The sequence below is a fragment of the Camelus dromedarius genome, chromosome 8 (genome assembly GCF_036321535.1).
Source record: "Camelus dromedarius isolate mCamDro1 chromosome 8, mCamDro1.pat, whole genome shotgun sequence".
NCBI lineage: Eukaryota > Metazoa > Chordata > Mammalia > Artiodactyla > Camelidae > Camelus > Camelus dromedarius.
In genome coordinates this window covers 31,614,872-31,639,969 of record NC_087443.1, presented here as the reverse complement: position 1 = coordinate 31,639,969, position 25,098 = coordinate 31,614,872, and the positions used below count along the sequence as shown (strand labels likewise).

Sequence of the window (25,098 nt, the reverse complement as noted above, 5' to 3'; positions counted from 1 at the left end):
TGGGCATGGGGAACAGCACCCTTGCGATGGATGCTGCATTGCTTCAGGAGGCAAGCTCCATACTCTCAGGTCCTTAAAGGTCCTCGGTGGTCCTTTTAGAGGGCCGCTTTATTAGCTTGTTCACGCGTGCCTGAAGAAGGAGGGGTGGACAGCAGGCAGAAGGGAAGTGAATATGACAAGTTGTTAACAGAGGCAGGGATTTGGTGGCTATATTAACTAGTTACTGCTGGATTTCATTGGTTGGCAACAAGCAGGAGTTTCTACTTGAACAGCCTTGGAGTGAGTGTGTGTGTGTCTGTGTGTATATATTTCTTTTTCACTTGCAAGAGATCAACTTGGCATGGAGTTCTTGACCTAACAAATTCTTTTGGTTCTCTCCCCTTGGACATTCTAGACCCATAGTGTTGGTCTCAGGCCAACTCCAAGAGAAAGTGTGTAGGTTTTACTTCCTAGGGCTAAGTTGTATAGTGGGGTAATAAGAAAATCACTGCAGACAGCGTGAAAGGAGAAACTGGTACTTTCAGTCCTCAACAAATACATCCACCTGTCTTGTACTGATCACATAGCTCTTGAACTGGAGCTTATCAGAGGATACCCCAAGATTGATGACAGCATAAAATTGTGCCTGAAAGAGCTATGAAAAGAACTAATGCTCTATGAATGCAAGATGGTATTGTTATTATTAGTCGTATGTATGGGCCCTATCCTCATTCTTGTGAGAAAATTGTACTTCTTCATTTTGGCATACTGACATATTGCTTTGCTGAAGCTTTTGGGTGAGAGCCGAGCTTTCCACAGTTCAATTTAGATTTGCATGTTTCATAGCCTCCAGTTACGTGTTTTGTTCTCTTAAAAACATAAGGCCATCCGAAAATCTGATTGTGTTCCCTTCCCCCTCAAACTATTTAAAGACTTTCCAAGTTGTCTTTATCTCTATATTTTGATAGTACATCTTCTGACTTTGCAGTTTGTTTTTAAGACTATTTGGGTGTGGTATTCACTTAGCATTTTAAAATTTGTGCCTTGTACATTTTCTACCATGTGAATCTGTCAGGCTATGAGTGCCTTCCTTGTGTGAGTACTTGATGAAAGTGTTTTTATGTGCTATTCTAGGATGGGTAAAAGTGATGTGCTGAATTTGTAGCTGAAAGCACAACTAAAATGAAGTGTTATTTCCGAAGGGCAGAAGTGTTATGAGAATGGTGACTTATAAATAAACTTAGAATTGTAAGATTTTGAAAAAAGTTTACCTGATTATTTAAAAATATGTGAACAGTTTTTTTTCTTATTCTACGATTGCTCTGAAGCCATCATGTATACAGATGTCTCCATCTGAGTATTCTGTGATTCCTCACTAGACTCAATTTGAAAGGTATCTCTTAGAGATTTTATGCTTGAAATTGAGACAAGAAAGGGGAGAATTTTGGCCAAGATTACACAGCTGGTATGCAACAGTTTTAGAACTCCCACCCACCCCAGATATTCTGACCCCCTTATCGTGTTCTTTTTATTATAAATTGCAGTTGCTCCTTCGCATCTTTCTCCTCCTTCATAAACCTATTGTTTGTTAGGAAAGTATTGATATTTCGAAACCCTGTGAATGAGAATTCTCCTGTGTTGGTTTAAAGCACATGTATTAGGCAACATGAGAGCTAACAACTTGCTCTTATAAAGGTCCCTGAGAGACAGTAAGGTTGAATCTTGCATAGGTGACATCCTGTGTATGTGCAGCAGATGGCACTCTGCGTTGGATTAGATCACAAGTCCTGCTTGTGCCACTTTTGTTCTGCTGTGGTAGGTGTGGTAAATTAGAGCTGGGGGACATAACCAATTAAAGTACTGGTTAATTTTTTACTCTAGAGGCATGTTTTTTGAAATCCATCTTTTCCAGGTGTGATGATCTAGTCCAAACCAATACAGTTTGGCTAATAGGTAATTGTGGTTGTGAAGTCATAAAAACATAACTTGTGCAACCCACTTCCCTCCCATTAAAATAACGTTCAGCTGAGTAATAGGAGAAAAGGTGCAGGGGCTTATTCACTATTTGTAGCACCATCTCATGTAATTTTTCCTTTCCCAACTTGTGACTGTAACTAAGACTGATGTAAAATATTTGTTGCATGCCTTTCTATGTGGTTAATGAAGGTGGCTGCCATTTTCAAGGATGATTCTCTGAAGGGAACTGCCTTTCACTGTGAGCTGTGTAGTTCCTTTGCTAAATCAAACTGTTTCATCTCTGATTATGACAGCCTGACTGCTGGTATCAGTGGTTTCCTAGTGGTTAGCAGCTCTGCTGAATTACTAAATCTCTTGCTTAAGTTTGTCATTATACTGTTAATAGTTTTTGGCTGTCTTTTACACATTGTAGTTCTTTAGCTGTGATATCATTTTGGTTTAACCTGGACGTTTTAACAGGTTACATTGCCTGACACGGAGGTGAGTCCCAGTTGTTTATTTGGGTTCCTCCTGATCTGGCCCTATCTTACTTTGCCACATCCACCCCAGATAAATACTCCACTGTACTTAAGCACATGTCTCATATATCCATACTAAATGTTTGTGCAGTTTTTGTAGCTGAATTTCAGTCTTAAACATTCCTCTAACTTCCAAACGTCCATTTTAGGTGAGAAATGTGACCTATGACTCCTCTATGAATCTAATATCCTCACTTTACAGATGAGGAAGGAGATCTAATGGGAACTGAAGGAACTAATTTGTTCTGTTCTGTTTGTGGTTAATGACTTCTAGGTTAAAAAGTCTCTTAAATGGTGGTGGATTCAAGGAGAAATCCTAGTCTGAATCTTAACTTGTGTGATGCCTCGCTCTTATTCCCTTTTCATTGTTCTATTCTGTCCTCTCTGAATTCTAATAGGATTTATTATTTTCAGGACACAGATTGACACTGGCTTGTTCTCTAAATGTTTCATTTGTGGGTGCCTTATTACTGGGCAAAAATAGTGTATCCCTTGATACCTTTTTGTCTCATAGAGGTGCATAGATGACACTCAAGACAAGCATTAGTTGTATATACACCCTTTTGTCTGTTTGCCAGTGAAAAAGAGTGCTCCGCACCGCCCCCCCCCGACTTGTTTAATGACCTATTGCTTAGGGAGCCACATTTGGGTGATTGCTTTAAGTTTTGTATTGCCAGTGATGTCTTTGGTTGTATATTACACTTCTTTATGGTAGACCAATGCAGAGTTGGTACCATTGGATCAGTGGTACAGACTTTCTGTCTAAAGCAGCAAAAGTATGATAAATAGCCAGATTATTAGGAATCTGTTTGAATTAGAATCTAGATTTATTTGTTGTTTTAGTTGATTATAATATTAAGATTTTGAGGGTTCTGGATAAGTATGTTTAGAACAGCCTTATTTTTAAGGAAATTATATTTATCTTAAAATCTTGTTTATTTTGAACCCCATAACATATTCGAATGAGTAAATGTGGATTTAGTCAACAAATTCTGAATATTTGAACTTTTCTAAGTCCCAGGAAGCTCTATTTTATGCTTTATCAGACCACTCCCAGAGGAAATCTGAGTAGAAAACGTGGTATTAAGAATGGTATATGTCAAAGACAGCAAATTGAATGTGAATCTTTTTTGGTTTGGGGGTTGCCTAATGTTTGAAGGTGAAATCAAGCAGCGGTCATGGTCTTCTGCAATAACACTTTATTGATACCATTGTCTGATTAACTACTGAAATGTTGCCTTTATTTCTTTTTATATTCTAGCTCTGTGCCCCTGTGGGTTTTCTTAAAAATTACCATTTGTTTTCCTCTGATTAAGGACAAGATTACCTTTTAAAGATCTCAAGATAGCCACTCAATATAGAGAAGTCCTCTATTCTTTATTTGACTGATTAATACCATACTGGAACAACATGTTACTAGGAAAATTAAGATGTTACCATGGAAGACATGTACTTAAGAGTCCTGGAATTTGGAGCTTGAAAATACTCTAGGTTAAGGAAATAAGAGTTCAAGAACAGTAAAATGGGTTTTTCCTTCGTAGTCCAGCAAGTTACTACAGAGTTGAGAATGGCTCACACATCTGCTGGTTTTCCCATTCAGTTCTTTTCCTACAAAATTACATAATTCTTTGTTTCATTCTAAAAAGGTTTAAACTGAGACTGGTTTTTTAAAGTGATTTGCGGTCAAATTCCTCCAGTAAGTGAGTACCTAGCCTGAAACTCAGTCTTGACTGGTTACTCCCTGATTTGGATCAAACTTGATGACATCTGATAAAAAAAACCTGTCCTCTGCAGGTTGAGCACAAAAGGGATCCATTTATTTATTTCACTGCACTTTGTTAAATGCTTGTAGTGAGACAGCCTGTATGAAAATGAAAGTTGACTTCAAGCAAAGTAATCTTAATAAGTTTGGTAAATTCTTGACGCATAAGCTGTTTACAGGCTTCAATCTTTTATATTAGTAAAAGCATAACTTGGTAAATTACATCACCAACTGGGTCTAATAGCATGCTAAAACTCAGCTTTTTCTCATACAGTTCTGAAATAATTGGATAATATGACATTGCATTTTGATATCTCTCTTTCCCAAAGGTTCTGAAATGACATTAGTAATATTTATTAATCCAGAAGAGTTAGATGTTTACTTTTTATGCTTCATTTCTAAAGTTTTCAGTTTTTACATATTTTTTCTTACTATTTGTTGTTCACTTTACTGTTAGGGGAGCACTTGCAATAATCACCAGAAAGTTGTGAGGTGCCCCTTAGATATATGACACTATCTAGAGGACAGTCTTAAATGTACAGTCCTGAGCTTTACTGCTTTATAGGCAAGATCCTTTAAACTCCTATTTCACATTCTGAGGCAGGTCCTCTTTGTACTTTTTACTATCTATAGTAAATGGTGTTACAAGATGTTTGAGTATTAATGTCTGCTTTAAACTTACAAGAAACTTAATGCAACTGATAGTTTATAAAATAACAGGAGAGCAAATAGGGTAGCTGAACTACCTGACCTCTAAAGACAAAGGAGTAGATATAGAAGAAAGCATCTAAGAGCTGAGGGCATTGTGTCACCATGTTTAATTCTCACCATAACCCTGTGAGAGGTATTATTGTCCTGGTTTTATAGATGAGGAAATTGAGGATGAGATACGTTCACTTCTTCTTATGTGTCGTAAATTGTTTTAATGGTGGGGTGCAAAGATGGACAACGTTTTCAGAGCTGGGATTTTAAGCCTAGGTCTGGCTAGAAATTAGAGCTGTACACACATGCAATTGTCAGGGTGGGCCTTCCTTCCTTTTCAGCTTTTGCTCCTTCAGCTTTGTTCCTTTCTCAGGTGTCTACTGCAGTTTCTTCCAAGAGATCTCACTATCCCTCCCACTGACTACATTTCTTAAATCTCTTTCTCCACCCTCCCCTCCGGGTATTATCTGATAAGGGTCTAACGTATTGCCCCCTAGAGATCTTTGAAATTTTAAGATTCTAGAAAGTCCCACCCAGTAAATTTGGTAATTACTGAGTATTGCTTCTATATCAAACACTTTTATAACATTGTATAGTGTACTTCATAACAACCCTTTAGGCAAAATACTCTCCCCATTGTACAAATGAGAAAATAAGGGCCTAGAAAGGTTAAATAACATGAAGTCATTCAGAAAATATCTGTGGAACTGCTATTCTGTGTGAGACTATGCTGGGAAACAGAGATGTTTCTGTTCCGGTCCTGAGAGTTCACAGTCTGGCCAGGAGACATTCATAAACAAGACCGTAACTGGCTATGTGTGTGTGTGTGTTTTTTTTCCCCTTCCCCCCATATGGAGGTTCAGTAGGAGCACTTAGACCTACCTGAGAATGGTGGTGAATGCTTCACTGGGGAGGCCTTGCTTGAGCTTCAGTATGAGGAACTGTAATGTACGGGGACTGGAAAGTTTGGTTCACATTCCAGGCAGCACCATGATCTGAAATGACGATATGAGGGAGTAAGATGTTTTTGAGAAACAGCCTATAATTTGTTACAACTGGAGTATGGACAGGAATAGCCAGAGATTAGGCTGGGCAGTAGTAGTGATAACCAATAATAATTAAATTTATCAAGTGTACCATGTGCCAGGCACTGTATATAGTCTCATTTAATTCTTGTGACACCCTGTGAATAGTACTGTTATTATCCTCATTTTACAGGTAGTGAAACTGACTTACCTCAGATTGGGTTAAGTGATTTACACACAGGATCACAGCTGGTTAGTGACATACAGCTAGTAAATTGACTTGCCCAGGTTAGCGAGTGGCATTCCTGGCATGTAAACCCAAGTAGTCTGGCTCCAGAGCCTGTCTCTTAACTGCTTGCTGTGGTGAGGGATCAGATTGTGAAAGGACTTGTGAAGGACTTGAAATTTTATTATGTAAGTCAGTGGGGTTTTTTTTGGTTTTGGGGTTTTTTTTAACTGAACCCATAGTAGAAATACATTTTAAGATAAACAAGAAGGACCTACTGTATAGCACAGGGAACTATAATCAGTATCTTGTAGTGACCTATAATAAAAATGAATATGAAAAAGAATATATATGTATGTATATAACTGAATCATTTTGCTCTACAGTGGAGACTAACACAGCATTGTAAATTGACTATACTTCAATCAAAAAAAAAGAAATACATTTTATATTACAATCCAGCACATGCATGTGTGCGTAAAACTACGAAAAGTCTCATGAAAGAGTATTTTTACTATGTATGAGGCATGCCTAGTTTCTATTCTCTTTTCTTAAGGAAGTACTGGTTGAGATCCATTCTACAATTTAAGCCAGTTTGGAAAAATACTACTTGTCAATAAGTGATCGTCAGAAGAATGTCAAATAGGGGAACCACATGATTAGGTTTGTGGTTTTAGGTAGTAGGTCACGCAGGCTGCAGTGTGAAGGCTTCACTAGAGAGGATGGCACTGGGAAGACAGACAGCAGTAAGGAGCATCTTAATGGACTGGGCAAAAGTTGCCTGAACTAGGACAGTAGCATTGAGGATAGAGAGAAGGGAGATTTAGGAAGTAGAGTTGATAGAACTTGGATGCTGGCTGTGGACTACTGCTCAGCTAGTACCAGGTAGAAAGACAGTTCAATTCAAGGCCTGTCTGACCGTTACTCAGGCACTGAAACTTTATTTCTTGACCTTTTTTGTGTTTCTTTTTATAATCATGTTAAATATGCTTCTTTGTTGTTTTTTCTACACTTCTACTCTTGTACTTTAAAAAAATTGGTTTAATTATTTTAAAATGATTTCAATGTATATATCAAATCAGATACCTAACTTAATCCCTTATTTCTGCCTCCCCAGCCCTACCCCATACTATCAGAATCTGGAAGATTTGTGTAGCAGTATAAAAGTTTACATAGCATGATGAGCACTCAGCAAATCTTTGCTGAAAGAGTGTGTTCTGTGCATTATACTCTCCCAAAGCAGAAACTCTTAACATTATGTTCATTAATTAGAGGAATACTTCTGAGTAATTTTCTTCAACTTTGTTCTCTTTACCTTTCCATTTTTGTAATATCCGATTCCCTTTAGGGAGTATTAAGCATTATGTGTGCGATGGTCTTGTCTTTGAACAAACAAAAAAAACTTGGAAATCTTTTCTTAGTAAAATTTTAGCAGTCTGCCTTTCCTCGTTATAAATGTAGATAAACACGATTCCTACTGCTTCTGTCACCCAGTTTCTCAAGGGAGGTTAAAAAATATATATGTGTGTGTGTGTGTGTATGTATTAATATATATATACACATATATGTATATATGTATATATACATACACATAATTGAGAAAAAGTTATTTGTAGTGATTCTCTAGCATTTTAATTGACTAGGACCTTACTGGATTGCTTTATTTGCCCATATTCTTTGGTCTTCTAGGTAAGTATTTATTTGATAAATATGACAGTTTTTTAGAGACAGTACAGTATCTGCTCTACCAGAAGATATTGTATTTGCAATGTAGTTGATGAACCTTTTGAAATCTTATGAGGCAAAGAATAGCTGTAACATCACAGAATTTTTTTTAAGTTTTCTGAGATAAATAAATGAAAAGATGGAAATGGTAAGAGTTGTGCGTGTATGTGTATGTGTGTTTTCAAGTCACCAAAATAAAAAGTAAGTGAAGAGAATTAGGTGCCAAGTGGTATAATAGAGTTAAAGTCTGGGTTCTGCTCCTTTCTCTTGCATTAACTTACTATTTAACCTTGGGCAAGTGATACAACCTCTTTGATCCTAGTATTTTTGTCAGTTAACTGAGGATGCTTGATTAGGTGAGCCTAAAGGGCTTCTTTAAGATATGTATCATTTTTATATAACAGTTGACAAGTAATTTTTATGTTATTTCATTGGGTAGCTTGTATAAAATTGTAAACCGGCGTATATTTGATTATTCTCAAAAGGATCAAGGGCTTGAAGTGAAGAAAATTAGCCTTCTAATTCCCTTTCAGGGCAGTCTGCATGATTATTTCTGACATCCGGATGAACAATTTACCCTGCATTCCTCTTAAATAGTTGATTATGCCTTTAGTCCCATCTTTCTCCTTTTTCTTCTTTACCAATCCAAACTGCTGAGGGAGTTGGGGAAGAGGTGAAGATGTGGTGGGAAATTCAGAGAGTTGGAGCGGGGAGAAGGAAAAACGCAGTTAATGCTGGAATGTCGAGGTAAGATGGGACTGTTCTAATAATTTGTTCATTCTGAGTTGTGACCTGCCAGCCTGAAACAGAAGATGTTTCTTTGTATTTACACTGTAGGAATCCCCAGAGTGAAAACCTTAACAAGTGATTAGTTGCCTGTAGTAGTCTGTTCTTTCAGACTCTGTAAACTAAGTCTGATACAGTGTTAGGAACGTACATAGTCAGTCAGTGTTGGGCAAATGAGAGTCAGTGAGTTAGAAAGTCCTAGGGACCCTTGTCTAAATCCTCCAACTCTTTGACTAATGCAGCTGTATATCATTTTGTTCTTTGTGCCTAGATACTACAGTGGTGGGCATCATAGAACTATCAAGAAGGATTTTTTTTTTTAAATTCAGGCAGCAGTAATGGCCAAAGATTGTAGTGCTGTTATGCTATAAGTAATTTAAGAAATGGACACAGTGATACCTACCTGGCAGGTATATGGAGCAAGTGGGGGAGAAGGAGGACGAGTGAAAGGACTGGGTACTGCAGAAGAGAGAAAGGAACTATTTGAAAGAGGTGCTGCCAACTCTATATTTCCTACAGATACACATTTCCAAAGATGACAGATTTTTGGAGGTGTTTATTTTGGAATTAATCTTCTGTATTTCCATCCTACCCCACTGTATCCTGTATCTTGCTCTGCCAGAATTCTGCTAGCTGCTGTGAAGCAAGGCAATGGCAAGTGGCCAAGTGTGATAAAAACCTATTTTTCATTTTAAAACTGAGTATAGATGTCAGAATACTTTAAAGAAGTATTTGAAGATAGATTGAATGGAGTGAAGGAAGTAGTAAACACCTAATGAGAAGATTGAAAGTTTTTGATTTGGTCTTGATGGAATTCCATTTCTTTTGTAAACAGAAGAATACCAGCTTATGTCTGTCTCTGTGGGTTTCTTTTTCTTGCCTCTCTTTCCCTGATCTTTGAGTGCTGGTTCTGGAAGCTGCTGAATGGACAGGAAAAATGAGTTTTCTGATCTCAAAGAGGTGGTAGTGATCTTTTTATTTTTATTTTTGAGGGGACCCCAGGGGTATACTCTGCGTGAATGTCTCATTATCTATACGATGTTAATAATTGGTTTTGTTTCCTTATTTTATTCTTGTTTTAACCTCAAGGAAAATGAAATATTTTTTTCCCATTTCTAGCCCTGACTTAAGCTTTAAAACAAAATGTTGACTAAGCACAGTTGAGATGGTAGAACAGAATTGTAGTATACTATATTACAGAATTTTGGAATATTCATTTATTAAATGGAGAATTTAACTCCAGTCAGTATTTTAATTTTAATATCTCATCCTGCAGTTGTGTTTGATTCAGAATGAAATCAAGTTCATAGCTTGGCCAAGTGCCACAAAGTCTGGTGGTATTTAAATATATAATGGCTTTCTTTTTTAATGGTTGCTGGAACTTTTAGCAGTAAAAGGGGGAAAATGAAAGGAAACTATATGTAATAGATTTTGTGCCTAAAACAAGTATTCTTGGTAAGATTAAAAGTAGGGAGACAAGCTTAGGCTCTGAGTTAGGGGTCTGAAGGGCACATCACAGCCAGCATCAGAAAGTAGCAACACTAGTGGAAGAAAACACAAGATAACTGATGAGGAGCAGGCTCTCAAAGCAGCTTATTTGGAAAGGCCATTCGAACCAGAGAGGGTTGTATTTTGCGTATGTGTGTTGTGGGGTTGGATGTCCTTCATCAGGAGAATACCTTCAGTCAAACGTGCAAGGGGAAGTCTTTTCTTTTAAAATTATGAAGTATGTCATGTCTACAGAAACAAGTAGAATAATGTATTTCCTTTAGCTTGAGAAATTAAACAGCACAACTATAATTGCTACCCCAGTTTCCTTCCTCAATCCTGTTTCCTGTCCTCTCTCCCAAAAGTAGCATTCTCTCCAGTTTGGTGTTTATCATTCCCATGCATGTGTTTATGCCATATTTTTTATATATACACACATATATATACACATATATACACACCTCATACAATATTGTAAACATGTTTTAAACATTACTTAGAAGATATTACACTGTATATATCCTTATGCAACTTGTTCTTTTTTGCTTAATACTTTAAAAAATATTTATATAGTTGATACATGTGGTTCTGCTTCATTCATTTTTAGCTATGTGGTGTTTCATTCTCTATTTCACATATTTATTCTCCTGTTGACTGAAAGCCTTGTTAGCTGAATATTTTGGGGGGACAAGGAAGAGAAATATGTCATTTAAAAAGTTAAATTAGAAATGTTGTTTTGACTTTCTGTAAAGCCAGTTTCCTTTTTTGGTGTGGAATGTCCTCGTTTATCATTTTCCTGGGAAAACCCATTATACTTCTCGAGAGAAGAGTAATGTTTCATCACACAGATGAACATATCTTGTACAAAATGCAGAGCAGCATCTGCTATAATAGAGCAAGCTCATGAGGGACTGAGCTGCAGCAATAGCTTGGTTTACTCTATTAAAATTCTCAGATTTCTCAAGTGCAGACAAGCTGTGGATGGAAACTTGTTGGCATTTATTCATTATTTCTTTTCTGTATATTTGTAATAATTTGCAGTTTGGAGCAGTCTGCTTTATTTTGTAAAAGGATATGTGCCTTATATGGTTAAAAAAAACTTTTTGAATTGTGTCATGGTTTTGATGAAGTAAAGGAAAAACAAGGTGAGGGACTGAGTGGGGAGGTACTTCTTTTTGAGGCAGGTAGTTGGTGTGAAATAAGCATTTGTTAATAATAAATCTTATATGTATATGTCACTGTATATTGTTTCTTTGTAGTTATTGATTAAAAAGCTAATCTCTGATAAATGTTTTTTCTTCCTAGTTTCACGCTGTCTTTCATTTAAAATATCTTTGATAATGCTTTGAACAATTTTGCAGAATACACAATATAGAACTTCATTCATCTTGTCCTTCCAAACGATTTGCTATAATACATTAACCAGAAATGCTGATGCAGCGAGGGAAACACTAACAAGTGGGATGCTTTCCAGGGACTGTAGCTAAGGCAAAGCAAACACAAGCCAAAATTAAGAAGAAAACAGTTACGCACCCAAGATGTAGTCTGGCCAGATATGCTATTAACAGTGAATATCCCATTCTAATTAAAGTAATTGAGGCCTGGGCAGTTTGAATCACCAGACTATCTATTTAAAAAGTGACCCAACTTTAAGCATATTAGAATTAGGGGATGGTGCAAGAATAGTCTTTTGGCTAAAATTTATTTAGAATTAAATTTATTTAGAAAACTTAAATTATTTGCTTTTTCTTACTGGCTAGATTCTGGTGCATCAAGAATGATTGAACTCAACTGCCTGTTTGTTTCTTCTATTGTGGTTCTGAGGGAAAGGGTGCTGAATGGACCTGCAAGTAAAAGAAGAGTGTTTTTTGTTTGTTTTGTTTTGGTAGGAATGATTAGATGGAAGGAAGAAAGAGGGTATTGCTAATTAGGAATGATTTTTATGTTTTTCACTTTTGTTATTTTTCTTGCAAATCGTACTTTTTTTTTTTTCCGCAAATTATTTCACCCATGAGTAGTGTAGGTATGGAGAGAGGAGGTAGTTATGTAAACAGGCTTTTAAAAATTGCTGTTCTTGCTTTTGAATAATCTCTGATTCAACTGGCCAAGTCAAACATTTTAAATCAGAATTCCTAAAGCAAAGAGTTGTGTGGTGAGGCAAATGAATCAAAATTTTTTTTTTTTAGTGTGCCAATATTTCTAAGTTTTGTAAACTTGGTTCTGAAACTTATGAAAGTTCCTGAATGAACCTGGGTAGCCTAAAACTTCTATTGCCAAGGTCTCCTTAAGTTTAAAAAAAAATTCTTATTTCTTTTTAGTTTATTAGGGTTCTGTTTCTTTAAATGCTAGAAGAGCAGAGATGGGGTGAAAAAAATTTCCCTTTAATACTGTTTCTAAAAGTATTAATTTATGAGTTGTTGCTTCAGAGTCTCTGTTTTTATATCTCTATGAGTTTACCATGCAGTTATCTAAGATTTGGTACTTCCTTTCTCTGGAAGAAAATGTATATTCCAGAGCTTCTCATGACCAGTTTGGATTTTTTTCTAGGTTATAACTCATATTCTTTTAAGAGCGCCCTCTTGTTCTAAGAGTCACTTGTAATAATCAGCTGCCAAGAATGACCTAAGTGAGATCTTTCCAGATTTTCTTTTCTTTTCTTTTCTGGCATTGTAGGCTGAGGTACCCATGGCAGCAGGCTCAGGAGGGCCTTTACCTTTGACATTGACTTTACTTTTTTCTATTCTTTTAGGTCTTTCGCTACCATTCCTACAGTGGTTGGCAAGATATCGTTTCCACCTCACTCTCCATGTACCATGCCAGTGACATCTTAGCTGCTAGAGTGTGGAGCTGGCCTGTGGGAGTCAAGTAAGTGCCTTTTTTACTATTTGGCATGGTTTTTGCTTACTTTGCAAAGCCATGGAGAGGAACTCCTTAAGATTAGTTTTTAAAAAGGCACTTGCTTGACCCTTGTGGGCCGGCTCTTTGCTCCAGCCTATTGTTGAACACTCGGTAGCTAACACAGGACTGCATTTAGCAAGATGACTATCACAGAATGGACCATCTTTACTAAGATAGACCCTAAGGGACAATAGATCTGATCTTGGCTTGATAAGACCATTTACATTGATTAACAACCCCTGTGCCATCCCAGAATGAATCAGAGCTTCTGTGTTAGCTCAAACAGTTAGTTACTCTGGCCTCCTGGAAATTTAACAGGTTATGGATGACCAAGGGTCTGTTGGTCTAAATCAGCTGGGTTACACGGAAACAGAACAGCTCTCCCAGGAAAGATAATGACTTTGGCATTTTTCTGAATTAATCGAGCTTATTATAAGGAAGAAGTGATTGTTGCTGTTAATGAGGTTTGGGTTTCTGTATTAATTACTAAAGTTGCTAAAACCTGGTATTTTACTTTTGCAGGTCACCTTGTAAATTTTACCTATATAAATTAACACATCCCCTGTTATGTCATAACAACCATGTAAGGGAGAGTGTTTTCCTGCTCTCTCTTAGGTATTGGTGATATGACCTGTTCATGCAGGGGAAACTTGAACATTCTCAGGTATGTGAAGATCCTGATTCATAAGTATTTTCTCCCTGCAAACAAAACAGTTTATTTCAGTGTGAACACATGATGTGGTTTTACAGAAACAACTTGCCAGTTGTTTTCTTGCCCCTGATATTATAGAACAGGGATTGGCAAACTACAGCCGAGAGCACTGCTTATTTTTGTAAATAAAGTTTTATTGGAACACAGATACATTTGTCACTCACATTTTGTCTATGACTGCTTTTGTACTGCAACAGAGTTGAGTTATGACAGAGACCATATGGCCTGCAAAGCCTAAAATATCTGTCTCTTTAAGAAAAAGTTTGCTGACTTCTGCTATAGTAGAACCAAACTTCAGGTTGTGTTTAGATATAAACTTGCTAGAATCTCAGTTGAATTCATGAGGTTAGCAGTTTAGCAACAGAATTGAAGTTAGAAGCTAGGTCTCCTGCCTCCTTGCCCAGGGTTCCTTCTCCTAGGCCTCTTACTATATTAGGGCCACTTGTTTTCCCTACTAGCTGCAAGGCACAATCTTTTTACTTTATTTTTCCCTGAAATAAAAGCAGACTCAATGATTTAAACCACAGAGATATGACTTATTAGAGAATTGACCCTTTTTGGAGTTTGGATGCCTTTATTGTTTGAAGATAACTGGGGAATTGTTTCTTAATGAATCATTAAGTGCTTATAGCGTATACTCAAAAAATGTTAAGTTAGTTGGAATAGAAAGAAGTCTGAGCCTTGTTTAATTTTTTATCTAGGAGCAAAACCAAAATTGGCACAGAGAGATGTTTACCTCATAGATGGCAAGATTGTATGTGTATGTGTGTGTGCATGTTTAGGTGTCTAACAGTTCTCAAAGTGCATTTGGACTGCATTCTGAGAAGAGTTCAGCAGGTGTATTACAATCTGCAGATTATGTTGCAGAGTTTTAAATGGATTTTTAAAAATAAATTTTATTTTAAAACAGTTTTGGGTTTACAGGATAATGGCTATCATAGTACACAGAATTCCCATATATACCCCTCATTCCCTCTATTATTAACGTCTTACATTAGTATGGTATATTTGTTACAATTAGTGAACCAGTATTGATACATTATTATTAACTGAAGTCCATGCTTTATTCAGATTCCCTTAGTTTTTGTGTAATATTCTTTTTCTGTTCCAGGATTAAGTGAATTTTTATTACCATGCTCACTGATGTAGAAGGCATTTATGTGACCACCTGAGAGTTAAACTAGTTTTGAAGTTCCTTTCAATTTCCTGGAGTGTGATTAAATGCTTACAGGCTTAACTGCTGCAGAGTTCCGACTTGTGAGGTTTATATTCTATAACCTGTCAAGAAAGTGGTTACTTTACCTTATTGATAGTAATGGCTCTTCAGCTGTTCCTAAATTTTTAGCATCCTCAGTTCCAGAAAGGACAAGACAAACTTGATCACTTCTGCTATTGTCATATGTGAAATTGCTGGTAAAAATATTTTAAAGTAAACTGCTTTCTTTGGAAGTGATGTGGATCAATCAGCTGTCATACTTCGATATGTTTACCCTCCTGAAAGTAGTTTTTGAAGTTGGCACTTTCTGATGAATCATTAATCATTCAAATTTTCCTGTAAAGACCTTAAAACTGTTTCTTCCTTAAAAGTTCTTAGTTATTTACCAAAACTAAACACATGCATGCTCTATGACTCAGCAGTTCCACTCCTAGAATTATATACACCAGAATTGTGTGTGGACAATAATGTTCATAGCAGGACTAATTATAATAGTCCAAACTGGAATTTTCCAAGTCCCTGTCAATAGCAGAATGGGTAGATACATTTCTGGCATAATCACACAATGAATGTTAAACACTGATGATGGCGAGCAAACTGCCGCTGTGTATAATAACGTGTAACTCACAAATAGAATGTTGAGCAAAAGAAGCTGGACACTAAAGAGTGAATACTATGTGATTCCAATTACATAAATTTCAGAACAGGTAAAACTATCTGTGGTGTCAGAAGACTGATTACCCTTGTTGGGTTTTGGGGGAAGTGTTTGGATTGGGGTATGAAGGGTCTTCTTGGGGTGCTAGCAATGTTCTGTTTCTTGTTTTGAGTACTGGTTACATGGGTGTATTCACTTTGTGAAAATTCACCAAGCTTACATATTTTTCTGTATTCATGTTATTCTTCAAAGAAATAAGTATATAAAAAAGTATTAGCAATTCTGGAAAATACACGCAGAATTCACTGTTAACATTTGAGGGTTATATGGAGAACAAACTGAACAAATTAACCTTATATCTTAGAATATGTAGTATCTGAATTACAGGATTATCAAGGTGCCATTCTGACTGGAGCTATTACAGTCCTATTTGTATAATGGGATGAAATAAAGTAGGTGGTGTTAATGGCTACTCTTTATTGTAACCAGGTTTGGGGGATGCCTCAGAAAAGACATCTTTTCTTTTTAGTCTATATTAGATAGAGAAACCAAGTTACAATGTCCATCCATTTTTATATTTCGGTAAAGACTTATAAACCAAGTAGCTGTGACTTGAGTATTTTGGTGTGTTTATACATGCTGGAATTTCTCCTTCCCTCTGATTGTTGTTAGATCAGTGAGTGAGCTTTTAAACGTAACCAGAATGTAGAGTCCTTTTCCCAATGGAGCTTCCTGTCCTGACTTTTTTTTTTCTTATCGGTACCTTTGGTTCTTCCAGTTACTTAAATTAGAATTACTTTGTAGCTCTTTCTGTTTCCTTTGCAGTCTTTTCCTACTCTTAAAAAAAATTAAATTTACCATCTTAACCATTTCTTAAGTGTGCAGTTTAGTACGTGCATACCTTGTTTCATTGTTCGTTGCTGTATGTTGTACAACAAAGCACGATAAAGCTTCAGATACTGCATTTTTTACAAATAGGAGGTTTGTGGCAACCCTGCATTGAGCAAGTCTGCCAGCACCAGTTTCCTGACGTTTTGCTCACTGTGTGTCTCTGTGTCACGTTTTGGTAATTCTTACAATACTTCAAACTTTCATTATATTTGTTACGGTGGTCAGTAATCTTGGATGTTACTGCTGTGACTGACTGAAGGCTCGGATGATGGTTAGCATTTTTCAGCAGTAAAGCAGTTCTAAATTAAGGTATGTACATTGCTTTTTTAGACATAATGCTATTGCGCACTTAACAATCTACAGTATAGTGTAAGGAGAACGTTTAGATGCACTGGGAAACCAGAAAATTCATGAGTATTTTCATTTTATTGCAATATTTGCTATGTTGTGATCTGGAACCAAACCTGTCATATCTACGAAGTGTACCTGTATCCCAAGCTTTTATTTAATAACTAAATCCTAGTTGGAGTCTACCTTTCTCATCTAATTTGTCTTGTACTTTGTGTTCCTATTATCACCATCCTTACTTGTGTTTAAATTCTTACTGTGTGTCTGGACTTCTGTCTTAAGCATCTCAATTTTCAGTGTTCCCTCTGTAATCAGTCCATTCTGTATCTTCCTGTCAGATTTATCTTTCCAAAATCTCGTTTACCTAAGCATTTCCTCCCACAAAACTGCTTGCCACCACCTACAGAATTTAATACAAATTCCTTAGTCTGATATTCAAGACCTTCTAAAATTGAGTCCCAGTCTTTCTTTCCACATTCAACGATAATATTGTTTGACAACCAGTGATTGCTTGTCTGCTTTCAGGTTGTGTGACACACCACACATACACGGTTTTATTTAATTTATTCCTATAAAGTAGGTACTGTAAATACCACTGCTGAGGAAATAGAGGCTGGTGGGTTCTAAATAATATGCTAAGTTGGTAAGTGATTGAACTGGGAGTTCAAATATATGTCTCCATCCTCCACAGTTGTAACTTCTGTCTCCCAGTGCTCCTGAATGCCTTGAGTAGGCCAGTCCCTAACCATCAAGTACATTCCCACCTTTATCCCAGCTCTTTCACTTCGCAGATCCACTGCCTAGAAGGCCCTTGCTTGTTCCTTTCTTCCTTTTGTCACAGTCTCATTCTGCCCATTCTCCAAGGCCTAGCTGAAGATCCATCTGTTCAGTGATTTTTTTTCCCTCCCTCCCTCCTTCCCAGCAGTTTATAGAATACTCATTAGCCTGACCACACGTTTTGTCCTTTCATTGCCTTGAATCCGTATTTTTAAATATATGTATGATTTAGCTTTGTCTGTAGATTATAACCTCCTTGAGGTTGAGCGCTTGGATTGTAGGTTTTTTAATATCCCTTGCAGTGCTTTATATATAACAGATGCTCAGTAAGTGTGTGTGTTGATCATTTGAAATGATAACGGAACTGTTAATAGCTGAAGATAAATAGTGTGCATCTAAGACTGTTTCTTGGCTCTGTGTGCTTCTTGAATCTCTTTATAAATCCCACTAGTAGTCTTAATCAGAACCAGGAATGATGTAGATAGCATTGACTTGTAAGCAGGAAGCTTAGTAACTATTGCCACATACTGATTCAAATCAGAACAGTTCTTCATATCAAGTGTGTGACTTTTTTTTAATTGAAGTATAGTTGACTTACAATATTATATAAGTCTCAGGTGTACAACACAGTGATATTCAGTATTGTTAAAGATTATACTTCATGTGAAGTTATTATAAAATATGGGCTGTATTTCCTGTCCTGTACATTATAGCCTTATGACTACTTATTTTATAGCTAGTAATTTGTACCTGTTAACCCCCTACTGCACCTTACCCCTTACCCTCCCCTGTCCCCACAGGTTTGTTCTCTGTGATGTTTGTCTATTTCTGTTTTGTTATATTTGTTCATTTGTTTTATTTTTAAAATTCCACATGTAAGTGATAACACACAGTGTTTGTCTTTCTCTGTCTGACTTATTTCACTAAGCATAATAGCCTCCAGATCTATCTATGTTGTTGCAAATGGCAAAGTTTCATTCTTTTTTATGCCTGAGTAATGTTCCATTGTGTATATATGTATGTATGTATGTATGTATATATATATATACACACACATATACACACCACATCATCTTTATCCGTTCATTTGTTGATGGACACTTTGGTTGGCTTCTTCTCACTTTCTCACCAGTGGCACTTTGTTTGAGGCCACCAACATATCTCACCTAGATTATAACAACAGCTCCAAATTGGTCTACCTGCTTTTGCTTTTTGTTTTCTATGGTTAGAACTCAAGCGGTGGGAGTGATGATGTCAGGCAGAAGATGACTATTTCAGAAGTTTCACATCTCACTCAGAGTAAAAGACAAAGTATGTAAAGTGGCCTACAGAGAGCAATATGTTGATAAACTGAATCTCTGGAGGAGGAAAAGCTGATTTGTAGCGTTTGCCTATTTCTGACATAATTATTTCCACTATGGAATTCAAAGTTCTAGAAAGTATAACAGTCCGCTCTTCAGCTGGTACCAGCCAGCTCCCACTTACCATTGCTGAACATTTGGCTCCCTTTCTCACCCCCAACTATGGCTACTTTCCCCCTTGCCCATTTCATTCTTGTGATACTGCCCTCTTTGCTATTCCTCCAACATGTCAGACATGCACCCAACTCACACGATCTTTGCATTTACAGTTTTCTATAATTAGAATAGTCTTCTCCTGAATATATGCAAGTTTGCTTATTTCTTTTTTCTCACAAGTATGCTCAAATACCTTCCAAGACTCCCTGTATAAATTGCAGTCTTTCCTCTACGTTTACTCAATATTCTCTTTCTCCATTACTCTGCTTTATATTTTCCCTAGCTCTTCCAACATGTTATATGTTTATGTATTACTTGCTTTCCTTTCCTGTACCCTTCACTAGAGCAGGCACATTTTCTTCACTACAGAATCCTCAGCAAAAGGATGCCTAACACATGGATACTCAAAAAGTTATTGAATGAATTAATACGTAATTATTTTAAAGATGTAAATTTAAGTGTATTTCCCCAGCTGGGAACATCCTTTGTATGAAAGGAATTTTTAATTTTTATTTTATTGGTTGTCCTGAGATAATTTCTAAAAAAACACCACAGTGATTTTTTCACCTGATGCCTTATGTAGTGATGCATTATTGCTGTTTGTAGGCAGTGTTTTCTGTTGGTGGGATAATGGTTATATTTGCTGTTGAGACTGAAAAAGAAGCATTTCATTTTTGGTTGAAGTGAAAATATCTGCAATATATGTAAACAAATCAGTTTGGGCCTGTCACTGATGATTGCACCTTGAAATTACTATTCACTTAAACTCCTTATGAGGAACTCAACAATATTTATGGTAAAGTGTATATTTGATAATGTGTTAATCTCACAATAACATCATTGTGAGTTTGAAGACCTGTGATAAATAATAAGAAAATGTAATTTGTACATTTTATTTGAAGATTAAAATGGATTTATGGGGACATTTTTCTGTATAAATATTAAAATTTATAGACCAGTTTAGCATGCTGGTTTATTATAATTAAAAAGGTATATGACTTCTCAAGAACTGGATGCTGTCTTTTCCCCTTGATCTCAGTTGCTGCCTTTTTTTTTTTCCTGAAGCAGAATTCAGCCTTCCACATGACTTAGTCTAGGCACAGACAAATATTATAATGAGATAACAAGATTGAGCTGTAGTTACTAACCAGAGTTTTCTTTTCTCTTTCTCTCTTTGTTTTCCTTAAATATTTTTACAAGTAAAATTTCAGTACAGTAAGAGTTGAAAACATGACAGCCAGAGTTACTTTTTCCAAATTAATCTTTTGGGGGTAGCTGTAACAACCCATTTTTATTTCAGGGTTTGATTCAGGTCAAACCTTCTCTGAGGTCAGAGAAGAGAGTAGCTTGTACTGAAAGCTGTTGCTTCTTTTTGGCAGACAGTTAAGAAATGGAGAAAAAGTCTCTCTTTTTTTATGAATGTGTGTTACTTTCTTAAGTGAGATTTTAACTAAAATTTGCTGTATTTCTTTCCTACAGACTTTTGAACATTGGAGGAAAAGCCCATTTTCTCTTATGAAAGCTTAATTTACTTTGTTCTGTCACCTTTTGGTTTTTAGAAAGTGTTTATCTTCTAGATTTTTTTAAAAATTAAGACTTATGTTTCTAAAGCAGTTTAAGATTCATAGCAAAATTTAGAGGAAGGTACAGAGATATATATATATTTTGACAACATTCTTAATGATTACCAAATTTGTCAGGAAGAATAGAGATAAAGTTAGTTTTCTGTTCATGTGTATGATGCTGTGATTCTTATTAATTCTAACATTTAGAGTTATTACCCATTTTAAAAGCTTTTAGCTATGGTAAAAGTACTTAATCTTTATCATAGAAAAATTGAGATATACAGAAAAATGGAAGGAAGAAGAAAATGCTAAGAGACAACTGTTGCTAACATTTTTATATATTTCTTAATAGACGTTTTTTATGGCGTTCATCTTGCCTCTGATAAAAGAATCATTGATCTTTGTATATAACATAAAACTATATAACTACATTTTGCTTCCTTTACTTAGCATTTTATCAAATATTTAACAAACTTGTCATGAACATTTAATGACAGCATAATATTCCAAACAGTGGTTGTATCATTGTTTATGTTTATAATACAATTTTCAAAGTAGATTTTGTTGGTGGCACATTTGAGAATTTTAAAGAATAAACATTCTTTTCCCTTGAAACAAGTTTCAGGAAAATTGACAACAAAAACAAAAACAACAAAACCCCTGTGATGATCCTTCTGTAGCCTGTTACTTTGAGAGTTGGTTACTGCCCTGACCATGTTCTTGTACACTCACAAGTAACAGGCACAAATTACAATAAAGTTATTTAAAGCATGTTTAAAAGTCCATCTGTTTTAGATGTGGTCTTCTAAAAACCTTTTGCCGTTTTAGTGAAGACTGTCAGATTCTTCTAAGGGTTTTGGAAGGCCCATCCTTCCGTCTGTAGATTTGGTAATCAAGAGTACTTAGAAATAAATTCTCATCAAAGTGGGCATAGAGGGAACATATCTCAACATAAAGGCCACTATGACAGACCCACAGTCAATATAATACTCAATGGTGAAAAGCTGAAAACCTTCCCACTAAATTCAGGAACAAAACAAGGATGCCCACTCTCATTGCTTCTGTTTAACATAGTTTTAGTCTTTGCCACACTGGTCAGACAAGAAAAAGAAATCAGAGGTATCCAAATTGGAAGGAAGAGGTAAAACTGTCACTATTTGCAGATGACCTGATACTCTATCTAGAGAACCCTGAATTCTCCACACAAAAATTATTAGAACTAATAAATGATTTCAGCAAGGTAGCAGCATATGAAATTAATATATGGAACTCTGTTTTGTTCCTATACTTCTAATAATGAAATATCAGAAAGAAAATGTAAAAAAAAGTCCCCTTTAAAATCTCATTAAAAATACCTAGGAATAAACTTAACTAAGGAGGTGAAAGACATATATATGAAAACTAGAAAACATTGTTAAGTGAAATTGAAGATGATTCAAAGAAATGGAAATCCTGTTTTCCTGGATTGGAAGAAAAAATATTGTTAAAATAGCCATACTACCCAAAATAACCTACATATTTAACGCAACTCCTGTGAAAATTCCCGTGATACTTTTCACAGAACTAGAACAAATAATCCTAAAACATGGAACCACAAAAGACCCAGAATTGCCAAAGCAATCCTGAGAAAAAAGAACACAGCGGGAGATATAACTTTCAGACTTCAGACTTCAAAGCTGCAGTAATCAAAACAGTGTGGTACTGGCACAAAAGCAAATAGATCAATGGTACAGAATAGAGAGCCCAGAAATAAACCTCCACAGTTACTGTCAATTCATCCATGACAAAGGAGGCAGATATATACAATGGGGAAGAGACAGTCTCTTTAGCGAGTGGCACTGGAAACACTGGAGAGCTACATGTGAAACAATGAGATAACATTCCCTCACACCATATACAAGGCAGCCACGTGTATTTATCCTTCCTTATTTTTCTCCATACTTGACTCATCCTGTCTCTTTGTTGTCTGCCTGTCAGTACACGTACACTCTTGTAAACACATACGTGTACTTTTTTGTTTTATAAAATTGGATGATATTATGCCTTCTTTTCTGCATCTTGTTTTTCTCAGTAATAATTAGTAGAACTTCCTCTAAGTCAACTAGTATAGCTCATTTATAATGGTTGTATAAAAATATAGTATTATATATGAGATTATTCACTGATACAGCTGGTACCATTGTTTAGTTAGTTAGTTCCTTGTCAGTGGACATTTACTTTGTTTCCCATTTTTTGTCTCTGTGAACATTATAGTAAACATCTTGTGCTGGCACATTTATTCTGTGAGAGAATCAGGAGTGGGATTGCTAGTTCAAAGGATGTGTACATGTGATATATGTATATTTAGTAATTAATGATTACTGTCAGATTGTTTTCCAAAACCAACAACATAAGCAAATCTTCCTAAGATCTTGTCTGATTCAAGGAAGACCATAGAATATTATTATGTAGCTTTTCTACAGTTGTTAGTTACAGGATTTGCTGGATTCCTAAAGGAGTTTATCTGAAGAGTTATCTTTATAAAATTGTTTGTCGTTCTGTGTTCTGGGTGGCTGTGTTACTTTAATACAAAATGAAACGAAATTCTTTCCTCAAAGCCCTAGTTCATGCCTAGTGTCAATGTGATACTCTGATACACTAGATAGTAAACAGAAATGAGACAAATTCTGAAATCTGACTTTGGAGATGAGACTGGAAAGTAAAGGCCATTTTGGTAATAGATTTTTATCTTTAAATTGGGTATTTGCTTGGTTACAAGAGAATTAATTAAAGAATCTCTCTAGTAGTCTCTCAGCATGAACAGATAAATATAGAGCACCAATGTTCAGGGAGGGAATGCTGTAGAAAATGTGTGGGTAGCTGTTCTAGTTTTACACAGTGGGTAACATCTAGAATAAAGAATAGATAAAAATGCTCATTAAGGATTAGTGTTCTTGAAACGTCATCAAATACAATATTCCCCCAGCCTACCATTCATAATCTTGCCCATTTTACATATCTAAGATATGTTTTCCACCAGTTCAACACACTTTTCCTTAATCCCTTATTTCTGTGTTTGCCACACTCATTCCCAGTGCTATTCATTTGCTCTCCTCCTTTAGATGTCATGTATCTCTCCTTCTGCACTTCTATAGAAAGACGAATTACAGTCCCTCTTTTCAATACTCAAGTGCCTTCTTCATAAAGCCTCTGACCTCTTCGGTCCACAGTAATTCTTTTTAGCTCTGAGCTCCAATAGCACTTCTTGGTTCCCAAGTACTATACATTTATGTAGCAGTAAAAAGGTTTTTGTTTTGTTTTGGTTTTACTTTTTATTGAGTGCCTCTTGTATGTGCAGCACTATTCTAAATACTAGATATACAGGGGTGAACAAGACAGACAATGGAGTTTATATTCTTGTCCTAATGGAGTTTTATATTCTTGTAGGGAGAGACAGCCAATAAATAAAATAGTTAAGAATATATCAGACAGTAAGAATCTGATGAAAACATTTATGAAGAATGTATCAGATATCTTAGTTGCAAATGGCAGAATCCACTCTTGTTAAATTAGAAAAAAAAATTTTTTTAAAGGACATCACGTAGCTCACAGAATCTTTGGAGGAAGCCAGAGAATCAGTCTTGGAGTCTACTTAGCTAGGAACAGTGCCCAAATTGTATCACTGGGCTACATAATTGGAGACTCTACTGCTTTTACCACTGGAAACAGGTATTTGAATTTGCACTGTCGATGCTGAGTAGGAGCTGCAACTGCTAGGACCTTTGCCATTTCTGCGTCTGAAAGAGAGCTGATGTTTCACTGAAATGTTCTTCAGAATGGATTCCAAAACATGGTGTCTCTGTTATATCACGTGCTTCCAAATTGAAAATGTCATGTAGATATTTGATTGGCAGAACCTAGGTCACATACCTGCTTCCTGTTTGCAAGAGAGGCTGCAGAGTGAATTTCTGACTTCTGTTTTGGGGAGGAAGGATTTATGAGATGAGAAATTCTCCAAACGAGGAAGGCTGTTTGATTTCCCATGAACCATGGGAAATCTGGTATGATAGAGTGGTCGCAAAGTTAATTTAGATTTGAGTAGTCAGAGAATGCCCCTCTGGGATCAAAGTACTTAAACTGAGACCTAAATGACAAGAAGAAATCCATGAAATGACAAGGGTGAAGAGTATTTCGGTAGAGTGAACTGTGAAAAGGCCCTGGTTTGGGATCAAGGTGAGGGTTTGGGGCACAAGATGGTGAATGAGTTTGGCCTGTTGGAGGAACAGAAGCATGGCCAATATTGCTTCAGTGTGGTGAGTGAGATTATAAAGGAGAGTAGGTTTTTGTTTTGT

General features: G+C 36.2%; 1 protein-coding gene across 4 annotated transcripts in view; it reads left to right on the top strand.

The window, feature by feature from the left end:
• The window catches only part of MCU (mitochondrial calcium uniporter), a 199,191-nt gene that overhangs the window by 46,707 nt on the left and 127,386 nt on the right, over window positions 1-25,098 (top strand). Inside the window, exons 2-3 of one of the 4 annotated variants that reach the window (XM_031462183.2) lie at window positions 12,938-13,053; window positions 13,702-13,750. The exons of 2 other annotated variants lie outside the window; for them this stretch is intronic. In XM_031462183.2, the coding sequence (XP_031318043.1) occupies window positions 13,724-13,750 (27 nt within the window). In that variant the 5' untranslated portion in view covers window positions 12,938-13,053; window positions 13,702-13,723. Of the gene's footprint in view, window positions 1-12,937; window positions 13,054-13,608; window positions 13,751-25,098 lie in introns of all 4 variants that reach the window. One more of the 4 variants, XM_064488074.1, reaches the window with a different exon arrangement.